Source organism: Antrostomus carolinensis, unplaced genomic scaffold (genome assembly GCF_000700745.2).
Source record: "Antrostomus carolinensis isolate BGI_N321 unplaced genomic scaffold, ASM70074v2 scaffold7391, whole genome shotgun sequence".
Classification (NCBI taxonomy): Eukaryota; Metazoa; Chordata; class Aves; order Caprimulgiformes; family Caprimulgidae; genus Antrostomus; species Antrostomus carolinensis.
The window spans coordinates 20,038-31,538 of NW_010293430.1; the positions used below are offsets into that span (position 1 = coordinate 20,038).

At 41.7% G+C, this 11,501-nt stretch overlaps 1 protein-coding gene across 1 annotated transcript; it reads left to right on the forward strand.

Annotated features, from left to right (window-relative positions):
- The first annotated feature begins 268 nt into the window (after positions 1-268).
- Positions 269-10,405, forward strand: RFFL (ring finger and FYVE like domain containing E3 ubiquitin protein ligase). The gene is made up of 6 exons (XM_010177261.1): positions 269-454; positions 5,491-5,895; positions 7,806-7,889; positions 8,271-8,478; positions 9,705-9,728; positions 10,017-10,405. The coding sequence occupies exons 1-6, from the start codon at positions 269-271 to the stop codon at positions 10,196-10,198; spliced, it is 1,089 nt and encodes a 362-aa protein (XP_010175563.1). The 3' UTR covers positions 10,199-10,405.
- The last annotated feature ends 1,096 nt before the right edge of the window (positions 10,406-11,501 follow it).

Genomic DNA, 11,501 nt, shown 5'->3' on the forward strand with positions numbered 1-11,501 from the left:
TCTTATCTTCACTGTAATCACTTAGCTCTAAGAAATTCCAGTAATAACTGGAACTTTATTTGTTCTTTCTCACAAGAGGCATCCTGTGCTGGACTGGGCGTGTGGGTTTTGCATGTGCTTGTAAGTTAGAGGAAAGAGCAAAACTTACACTGTCAAAAATGAATTGCTGGTGGGAAATTCAGAGATGCACTTTGTGCTTTGTTCTCACTGGCTGACAGATTGTTTCCCAGCTCGTTTCTAGTGTGTATCTTTTCCACTTTCAGATACTATGTGGGCAAGCTGTTGTAATTGGTTTTGTCTGGATGGCTCACCTGAAGAGATGCAGTCGCAGCCGCAGCAGGGAGCCAGAGCCCAAGCCTATTCCAACCCCGGGTACAGCTCCTACCCATCTCCCACTGCTTCGGAACAGAGCTGCAAAGCCTGTGGGGTACACTTCGACAACACCTCCAGGAAGGTGAGTTGCAAATGTCTTCTCTGGCACTGCTGACTTGGGGGAGTATCCAGTTTGCAATATGCCATCCGACTGCCATTGAATTAGAGAGCCAGTTTGAAGAGAAATGGGTGCGTGTTAGAGGCCTCTGATTTGAGGACACCATGTGGGAAAAGACAGCTTGCCTTGGCTTCTGTGTCTTTTGTCATTCTTTTGCAATTAGCAAATGTAGCTAAAGATGACTGGAAATGTGGTAGTTCACCTTCAGTAGACTTGGCTTTCCCAGGCGCTGAAAGAAGAAAGCCAAACTGCTTATCATCATTTAAAGGAGCATTAACTTGAGCCTGAGTTTTTTAATTTGTTATTTAAAAACATGCCCTTTAAAAAAAAAAAAACCAAACAAACTGTGGCAAGTTTAGTAATCTGTGTTTCAGTAACGGAAGATCTACATAACTCTTCCAAACTGTTACATCTCAGACTAAAAAGCCATGTAAGTTTATTGAGGATGTGTGGTGAATTGCTGAAGTGCAATGCAAACACCCCCCCCAAAACCCAAATCCATTCTATCTCGTTCATAAACTTCATTTGTGACCATATAGATGCCAAAATAATTGTTGCCACAAGGTTTTTAATTAGATAGCAAACCCTGTCTGGGACATTGTTTGGGCATGGTGGTTCCTATAATGCTGCTTCAAAAATGTTTTAGTAAGGAAAGTTGTTCAGAGTCCAAACTCTGTGGCTGAAGAACTCTCTTATACATGGCGTGTTACTGAACTTAATAACGTGAGAACTTAAAAATTAGAGTGAATTTTGGCCACAGCCCTTTTAGATTAGATGGGGAAATTAAGAAATTGGTCTTTCTTGCACCTTTTTATTCACTCGTGCTGGCACATACCTGAGAAATGGTAAGTCTTGGCAGAGCTGTTCCTTTCTACTCATGGAACAACAGGAATATTTATGCATTTTTGCACTGAGAAGTGTTATTGTTGTAGAAATCACCACAAATTTAAATTTTGGTAATATATTTTGGGGGTTGGGTATATGTGTTAATATATTTCAGGTATATAAGTACATTTAGACTTTTTCAGACAGTAGGCAGATTCTGGGGCAGGTGGGAATGGTGCAGTCACTGCACGTGACTCCACATAGTGTTGTCTTTAACATTCTCACCCTTAATGTTATGTATCTTTGCAAACACTTGTGGAAAGAATTATTCTGAATCCAGTGCTTCCTCTTCTGTGTAGTAGCAAATAGTGGATGTAGACAGTCCTGCTCTTGAAATGAAAACAATTCATGCAGTTAAGTACAGATTATACAGTAGCAGTGCTAGAACCATGGTCCTTGGTCTCCAAAATAATACTGAATACATAATTTATAAAACACTGACATGTTTGTAAGCCATGTTAATTCTTTAATTCTGTTGATATCATAGAATCATAGAATGGTTTGGATTGGAAGGGACCTTAAAGCTCATCCAGTTCCAACCCCCCTGCCAGCAGCAGGGACACCTTCCACTAGACCAGGTTGCTCAAAGCCTCATCCAACCTGGCCTTGAACACTTCCAGGGAGGACCATCCACAACTTCCTTGGGCAACCTAGGATGAAGAAGTGTATGAAATCTCATTTTGCTGCATTGGGAGCATGGAAAGTTCTGCATTCTCTCCCAGGAGAGGTGGTACCTTTGAAATCTAGTGTCCAGTTAATGTTTATACTGAAATAAAATGGATAAAAATTAATTCTTTCCACACTGGTGACCATAAGGATAACCTAGATTGATTAAAAAAAACCAAACCCAACAAAACCAACCAACAAACAAATAAAAAACAACAAGCAGAATGCTGGTATCTTCAGTAATTGATCTTTTATCATAATTGTATTTTAACTTTCCTATAACATGGCAGCTACTAGAAGCATTAGGGTAGGGGACATTTGAATGGAGCATGTACTTAGAAGATGCTTTTAAGTAACTGTTGGAGCATCTTTAAAGGATGTAAAATTTAATCATGGTAGCAAAAAATCTCTGAGGTTTTTTGTGGTGTTCTTCTTTTAGATGACTTTTTGATCTTGGTTTTCTACAGCAAACTTATTCCACTAAGTCTTTTAAATTTAAAACAAGCATTCTTCAGTTCCCTCTGGGCTGATGGAAAGCTGTGGCAGGCCTTCTTGGTGGATATGTCAGGTTGTTACTCTTTCCTCCCCCATTTTTTTTTATTTCAGTGCTTTAAATTGGTTGACATTTTTGGGAAGATGCTTTTCTTTGCATATTTACACTCTATCTTGCCAGGAGCATTTTGTGTAAGATTAAAAAAAACCCCTGAACAATAGTAGCCATAGTGAAAGCTCGAATGTTGGCATCTCTTCATTTTACCCTGCGTACGGAGAAGAGCCAAGTGTATCAAAGGCCCATCCTGGTGTCTGTGGGAGACTGTTAGAGCAAACAACCAGGAACAGCTTCCATTCTGGGCAGACTCCTGATTTAAAGTATTTCACTTCTATTTGACCGTCCTGTGATTGTGTTATCAGTTAGTAAGTATCATAGAATCCCAGACTGGTTTGGATTGGAAGGGACCTTAAAGATCATCCAGTTCCAACCCGCCTGCCATCAGCAGGGACACCTTCCACTAGACCAGGTTGCTCAAAGCCTGGCCTTCAACACTTCCAGGGAGGGGGCATCTATCATTCAAAAGCGTTCTGACCTTTTAGTAACAGGCTTTAATTTACAACAACATTTGAAACCAACCATTCTGAAGAGACTGGTGTCTTCAGTCATTGCCCTTTCACTCAGAGTTCAACAAATACATCGAAGCTGTAAAAGCTGTTTGATGCTGAGATGTGACAAACAGCTGCTGTGTGTGTTTAAATACTTGATGCTCAGATACAGGCTGGGGAATTTATTTTTTTTTTTTCTCTGAAGATGAATCCTAGCTGTGAACTGATAAGCCAGAGACATGCCTGGTTTTATTTTGACTTCTCCAATGTATCATTTGATAACTAAGGCAGACTTGTGTTATTACTGTTAATTGCTTGCAAAAACCGTGTTGGATAATGCAGCCCTTGTACTGTGCTCACTTACGTGGTATCCAAACACAGAAGTTCTCAAGTAGGAGTTTTCTGGCTGGAAGGTCCTTGGCCATACAGCAGTTCCCTTTGGAGCTGGTCTGGCCATCTGCAGAGCCTGGGGGAAGCTTCTCACCAGAGTAAAGCAGGAGATTTGGGGTTAGCTTTTGTTTGTTTTCTCCCTCAGTTCTTCTGGTTGCTCCCCTGTCCCAGATGAGTGATTGAGAGAGGGAAAATGGTATCAGTGGGGTTATTTTCCATTATTTTGCCTTTGTGGAGTGTTTGTTCCCCTGTTCTAGCCACATGCACAACCAGGAGTTCCCATCTCTGCCCTGAAACTTTCCCGAGGAACTGGATTGCTCCTGCAATCATAGGGTCAAAAAAAAGTCAGTTTCATCTGGATGTTTTTTATAATGAGCAAGTTAAGGAAAACTTGTCAGAACTGGATGGTATGTGGAAATTGCCCTTCCTGTCTTGCTTTGTGATTGATGAAAGTCACTTTTTACTTGGCGGGCCCCCGAACAGCAATTTTGAGATGAGGTTTCAAGTTTGCATGACCAGAGGATTCTCTCTTTCATGCCTTAAAATGCTTAGGCAGGAAATTGTGATTCTTTCCACTAACTGTCGTTACAAGTCTGTTACAGAGTCTAAATGAGAAGTCTGTCGGTTATAATTGTAAGGGGGTGTGTGGGGCAAGGGGCTGCCAGGCTGTACAGGGGCTCTAGAAGGAGCTGATGTAAACAAGTAGTGTATTTATACCTTTTAAAATGTGAGAAACATCTGCTTTCTTTGAACTGTGACCTTAAAAATGTTCTTTAATCAGTAGAAGCAATTCATGAAGCAATTTTTTTTTTGTCTCTGAGTTTGTATTTGTTGCTTCTCCAACTCTGCCTGTGTATTTTTCCTTGCATAGCTCTGAAGGGTCAGGATGTCAGGATTTCATGGAGATACTTGTCTTCTCTCAGACTGTGAATTAGCATTTTTCACCACCACTGAAACCAGTTCTTTCTTCCCTCGGGACTTTTTAAAAGGTGCATAAAGCGGCTGTTCTGCTGCTTATTCCTATTGGAAAAATGTAGAATTTGACTTTCCAAAGTATTGAACAGTCAAGTTTCTCCAGAAGGTCAACATGGACTGTGAGTGCTTGGAACTTCTGAAAATCAAGCCCTGAGTGACCAGAACAGTATAAAATATAAACACTAAAAACCAGAATTTAATCTGTAAAGTTTTTAAACATCTGGGGCCTTATATTTCCAAAACTTCCAACACTTTCTGTCTAGCACCTAACTGCCACACAGTGTGCACGTTATTTTCAGACTAAGCTGGCTATTTTTGTTGTATAAATAAATGTTGAATTCTTTGAAGTCTGTTAAACACGGTAAGCTTTGCTGTTTCCTTTTCCTCTTAAGTTGAAAAAAAATATTAATTTAGTGATTGCAGCAAATTGAAGGGAAAAAAAAAGGGGGGGGTGAGGGATGTCACTTGTAGCAAGTATAAAATTTATGAAATAAATGTTTTTAAGTTGTTCCCTCCAATGCTAGAACTTTCTTAATGCACAGAGCAACATTTCATTGTTTTATAAAGCAGTGCACAGCTCGCTGCAGTTCACTTGAAAGTCTGCTTATCATAGGTATCTCCTGATTTCATCTGTGGCTTAAACTGGATGAACAGGTCCAGAAAAAGGTGCAGAAAACTCCTGTCACTTGAGGGAATTGTTTGAGAATAAAGTATTTCATTCTGGGTAACTGGGAGTGTACATAGTGGTTTTCTAAAAACTCTAAGAATCTAGAGATCTGCTCATGGGATGGATCCTTTTCCTCATCTAGGGGCAGAAGTCACATACTTGGCACTTTTTCATAATTTAGAAGGTTTTATATGCTTTTAACAGAGCCTGTTACTTACTTTGGCTTCCAGATGGTAGGGGAGCACTGCCTGCAGTCGTTGTGCACTGCTGTTGCAGGTCACGGTGGATCGGTTTGATTCTGTTCCCTTTTCTTTGCCAGCACATCTGCTTGGACTGTAAGAAGAATTTTTGCACGTCCTGCTCAAACCAGCCCGAAGGTGGCCCCCTGCTCTGCCATCTGTGCCAGCGTTTCCGAGCCACGGCTTTCCAGCGGGAAGAGTTGATAAAGATGAAGGTGAAGGATCTGCGAGACTACTTGGCACTCCGTGAGATTTCCACAGAGTTGTGTCGTGAAAAGGAGGACCTGGTATTTCTGATTCTTGGCCAGCAGCCTGTAATTACCCAGGAAGAGCAGATGAGAATAAATCCATTCAATACTAGTGCCTCTGAACAGCAAGACTTTGTGATTCTCCCACCAAGCAGCACAGCATCCTTTACCTCACATGATGCATCTCCCGTGTCTGCAGATCCCATCTCAAGTTCACTAGCTCAGGAACATCAACAGGTACAGTCTCTAGCCAGAAGCATCTTTTGCAAACTCATTCATCTCTGGTCTTGGATTAACTACTAAGATGTTGCATGAGGTTTTCCAAGTAGATGATGTGCCAAAAGAATTTTTATGTTAAAGATGCCTGCTTAAAAAAACAAAGAGGGTTTCTGTTTAGAACAGGTGACAGGATACTTCAGTTGCATTTTATACACGCTCTTCTCAGGTTTGTTTTAAATTTTGAAGTGAGGACCTCGTACTTTCTTATAGAATAATTAGGAAAGTAAGACGAGTTGTGTTACACTGCCTTGCTGTGTAAAACTGTGACTTGCTGTCACCAACTTTGATGTGCTATTTATTCCCTTTCTACACTAGTGGAATTTAATTTGGTGGGTGGTGCTGAATAGATTGAACATTCACTCTGAGAACACCACCACTATTTTGAGCTGTGTTTTCTGGTCCACACTTGCCATTGCCACTAGATACTCCTGTGACTGGTTCCTTTGGTACCTGGTGTCTGTGTTGGTGCACAGATCTATCTCGTGTGTTGATGTTCACAACTTTGACAGTTGTGTGTGGGTGTCAGATTAAATTATTATTATTGTTCTTTAATTCATGTGCAAGACAGTAGGCACAGTTCAAAGTAATGATGGATTTGAAACTGCTGGGAAAGATGATTGTGAGATGGGTGAGGTTTTTGGTATCTCCTGCACCAAGATGAATAGAAGAGGAAAAACCCTGAGTCTGTTGTTAGTCTTCAGTTTATGATGAACCCTGCAGTTCTGATGAACCTTGTCAGGGGCATTCAAGATTAATTATTTTTTATTGACTTTGCTTTGTTTGTCTTTCTGCTGTCTGGTGTGGGAAGTTTACTTAGTGTTTGACATCTGCTCCTAGTTCTATTACTAAGTTATTAGGTCTATTTAGTTCCCTCTGGACCAGAGCTGTGAAATTGTGTGTACCTTCTGCTTCTTCAGCAGGTATATCTCATATAAAAGAAGAGTTTTCCTGGGAGGATATTTTTTTACAAATCACTAAAGGGCCTTTTCATTCTCTGGTATTCTGGATATTGCCATTCCAGTTCTCACTTGCATGTTCAGCTCTGTCATCTTCCCTTACTGCCCCATGGTACATTTCAGCTTCTTATCTCAGCTCCCACGAGATCCTGCTGCAGTTCAGGCTCTTTCATCATTATTGTTACTCTTTTGCTTTGTAAATATTAACAAGTCACCACTTAGAGAAGTAGGGTGGTAACGTTACAGCCTGCTTTGTCAGCAGGGAAACCACAGAAGGGAATGATGGCTGCTGAAGGCAAGTCAGCTAGAATTACACTGCAGTTTCTTCCATTTAAATGCTCAGAGCCACTGTCCCTTCTCATTTTCCAGCTTTGTTGCTGCTGGTCCTTCACTTAGTATCTCCTATTTGTCCAGTCCAGAACCCCCCTGAGGAGGTGTTTCTGTACAGTGACTTGGAAGATAGATGGCTTGTAGCCTTTGAGCATTGATAGCCCATGTGCCATCAGAGCTCTGATATCACACTATGTCACACTGCAGTGCTTCAGTGAAGGATTGTACGTGTATGTATATATATATGTGTGTCTGTGTGTGTGTGTGTAAATTTGGTCTCCTCCTGATCCAGCCTCACATGAACATCATGTGTGATCTTACTGTGCAAGTACTCTGTCAGGGTTAAAATAAAGCTTTTAAGGATCAGGTGCTGCGCTTCAGTTTCAAAAAGTTTTTCTTGTTTAAAGTATATTTGTTTTTGTAAGTGCTGTACAGGAAATACTTCTGTGAGTGTGCCTCACTTCTACCTCGTGCTGCAGTTTGTCCCTGCAGTGAGCAGGGTTTGCAGTTACGCTGAACTGTCGTTATTTCCCTTTGCACACAGAGGTGTGCTGTTGGTGAAAGCTTTATTTCCTCTTCTAGGCAAATGGTTACGTGCCTCCAGGCCAAGTCGGTGTGACAGGAGTTGAGAATTCAGCGGAAGCACCAACAGAGGAGGAGACAGAGGTTTGTGTGTCCTGGAATGAGATGACAAGGAATACCAGGTTTTCTAGGCTGTATTTGACACCACAGAATCATTCCTGCAGAGAGATGGGTGGCTAAACAGTAATTCACACTGACCACTGACAGACCCAATCAACCCCTTTCCTTAGCATCATCTTGTCCTCCACATATATAAAGAACTGGTGTCACTTGGGCACTGTAATAATAGAATTGATTAATTTCCATCCTGGGACTTGTGTTTCTGATAGATAAAGGAATTTGCAGATCAGAGTTTTATATGTACATCCAGACACGAATTCCTGCTAGTGCACATGGTGAAAGTTGATTTAAATTGTAGTGCTAGGTGCTGAGGGCAAGATTCATTCCATCTTTGTTCCCTTTCAGTCTACTGACTCAGAAGATAACCTGGTGCAGGGGAGGAAGGCTTCTCTCTCTGATCTAACAAGCATTGGAGACATCAATGCCCTCTCTGTGCGACAGCTGAAGGAAATCCTCGCTCGGAACTTTGTCAACTACAAAGGCTGCTGTGAAAAGTGGGAGCTGCTAGAGAGGGTGACTCGTCTTTATAAAGAGAAAGACCTTCAGCATCTAGGTAAGAAATTTAGCAAACATGTGCCCATTTTCCAGGTTTTTCCTTTTTACAGACAGTTGCAGAAGGAAATAGAAGTTGTTTCTGTTTTGTGCAAGTGAGGAGAAAGGAGGGAGTGTTACGCATGTTAAAGTAGCTGAACTCTATTCCCCACTACTTGTAGTTGTCTAAGAGGAGGGTGTTATGGGAGCTCTGGAGAGCGACTTCCCTGGAGGAGCAACAGATGAGAACTGTGCACCCTTCACCTCAGGATTTTGTATAGCTGTGGCAGATCGTGCTGGTCACTCCATCACCACAGAACTGCCCGTGTGTGACTGTAGAGTGTAAGCACTATCTATTGCCTCATGGTAACTGGCAAAGCCAGCAGGAAAATGCCACCAACAGGCAGGCAGACAATTCAGAATGGGCAGGTGCTCAGGGACTGTGGCTGCCACTGCTGAAGCATTGTGGTTATCTGTGGTTTGACTCCGTTCAGGAGCGTTCCTCCTGTGCCTGCACAGCTGAATGATGAGGCGATAGTGGTGTCATGGAGGTGCATAGAGAACGTATCTGGCTTGACTTTCAAGTGCCAGTTTGCAATTCTAGGTGATAAGTTAAAAAAGACAGATACTGTTAATTATTTACAAGAGAAATGTATTTTAACACTTAGGTTTGTTTCTCAGTGTTGTCCCAAGTAGCGTCGTTTTCTTAAACACATCTCTAAGCTTTGTCCTCAATGAATGATAAAAGATTTAAGACAACTGCCTTGGCTGTATATTCTTCTTTCATTGTATCTGTCTTGTGTGTTTGACAGAATTTATCCTTTTCTCTTAATTACTGGTGCCCATGCATGTCTCAGCTGTACTCAGCAATATTGGTGAGACCGTAGCACCAAAGAAACTGGCACAAGGGGCTACTGAAAGTGTAGTTCTAGGAAGCCAAACCCTGCATAAATTCCAAGGCTGTCTTAAAAATCGAGACATCACTTCAGATAGTGGCTTATCTTTGTGACGTGTTAGCAAGTGCATAAGCTCAGTGAAAGAGAAAGTTTCTTGCCAGTTGAACAACCTGTCACTGATCAGAGAATCAGCTTGAACCTCTGCACGGGGATCAGCAAAAAGCAGTTTGGGGTTAGTAATCTCCCTCTGAGTCTGTCATCCCCTGCTTACTAGTACCACTTGACTAGATTTTTTTTTTTTTTTCCAGTTTCTCTTATTCTCACCAAATAACTTTCTTTTCTTCTGTTGCAGTTTCTGACACTGATGATCAAACTGGTAAGTGACATTCTTAACGTTGCTTCATTCACCTCATTGGTAAGAATCTCAGTGCTATTTCTGTTCTCATCACACAGAAAATACTGTGTAGAAGTGAAAACTTCCTGCTTTTGCTGGTTGATGGAGCAGATTAATCCACACTAGTGTAGACACAAAGGGAATTCTTTTTTTACCAGACCTTCAGTGTGCAAAAGTTCATGAGGAAGCCCTTTGATAGAGCCAACTCCCAGATTGCACAAGAACAACGTTCTTTTATCTCATGCAAACTGTGGTCTCTTCTTCACTCAGGTGGTGCTGGGCTCCCTGGCACGGAGGACAACCTCTGCAAAATCTGCATGGATGCACCCATTGACTGTGTCCTGCTGGAATGTGGCCACATGGTCACTTGCACCAAGTGTGGGAAGCGGATGAGTGAATGTCCCATCTGCAGGCAGTACGTGATAAGGGCTGTCCATGTCTTTAAGTCCTAAGTGTGTGTAAGGAAGACCGGTGATGCCTTAAAGCCTCACCTGCTGTTAGAAGAATGGTCAATATCGCCACAAATAGGTCAGAGATTAGTATGTGGAGCCCCCTGGAAATGAGGGAAGGATGAAGCCTGGGGAAGATTGTTCTTACTCAAGCCATGCCTGGCTGTGCTTTTCCCACAATAGTGCTTTACACCACAGTGCCTGGACTCCTTGGAGCTTATTGCCAGCAGCAGACACAGAAATCATCAACAACCTACACTCTAGAATTAAACTTGACCCACGAGTGCTGGGGACAGGTGGATGTTTGGCTTTCCACCACAAAGATTAGATTCAGAAGCTTCATATTTTCCCTTGAATAATAAACAAAAGTTGACTGGGGTCTCAAAAAGCAACATTTATTTTGCTGCTTAGGCTATGCACCCAGCAACAACTTTATTTTCAAAGATTATAATTTTACTGTGCTTGGTTGGGGGTTTTTTTGTGTTGTGCTTGGTTGGGGGTTTTTTTTTAAATTTAAATTCTTATGCTTGCAGGACAGGCAGACACAGCCTTCAATTACCATGTTCAGAATAAGCATAATCCTAGCCTAGTGCAACTGTGGAAAAATGTCTAATTTTATTTGGACTTTGTATTATTGAAAAATGTACAAGGAAAGTGAGACTCTGTGATGAAACATACAGCCTTACCTTGTGTGCTGGTGGTTTTGTTTACATGCCAGAGAGGAAGATCTCTAGTTTGACTGTTGTTGATTCCTTTAACTTCACAGGCTTCCTTACAGTATATGCCAGCAGTCGCTTTAAAACTGAGCTGACTTCACTTGATGAAGGAGCTACAGATCTAAGACTTGAGTCTTTTAGAGGGTTTAGTGAGGAAAACATACAGCTGCAGAGCAGTAAGGAGTCCATTGCTACACAATCTTATTTAAGTAAAGGTGACTTGTTCTTTTTAGAGGGGAGACATGAAAGAAAGCAAACTTTATCTCCCTTGAATCAGTAAGATGAGCAATTATCACTGCAGGTGCTTCTGTTTATTAATCAGCTTCCCCCTTATCATCCCATTTGCTCAACTTTACAGTCCTGTTACATTCAGACTGCTTAGCAAAGTGATGTATTTTCTACTTTTCCTGCTTGTCAGGGTGGATAAGAGATTCTGTGGTCTGATAGGTGACAACTGCAAGCCCTTACAGCTCTCCTCAGCTGGAAGCCTTGCTAGAGAAAACTGTAACTGGCATATTTTTCCCTCAGTGGCCTGCAAGCATTCAGTCCAGTTGGCTGCTAACACAGCTAGATTTCAGAATCTTGATGCC

Excerpts from the sequence above, each read along its gene's own strand:
- RFFL (XM_010177261.1), top strand. The coding sequence starts at position 269 with ATGTGGGCAAGCTGTTGTAATTGGTTTTGTCTGGATGGCTCACCTGAA. Across the intron at positions 455-5,490 it reads TCGACAACACCTCCAGGAAG|CACATCTGCTTGGACTGTAA; the intron begins GTGAGTTGCAAA and ends TTTCTTTGCCAG. Across the intron at positions 8,479-9,704 it reads GAAAGACCTTCAGCATCTAG|TTTCTGACACTGATGATCAA; the intron begins GTAAGAAATTTA and ends CTTCTGTTGCAG.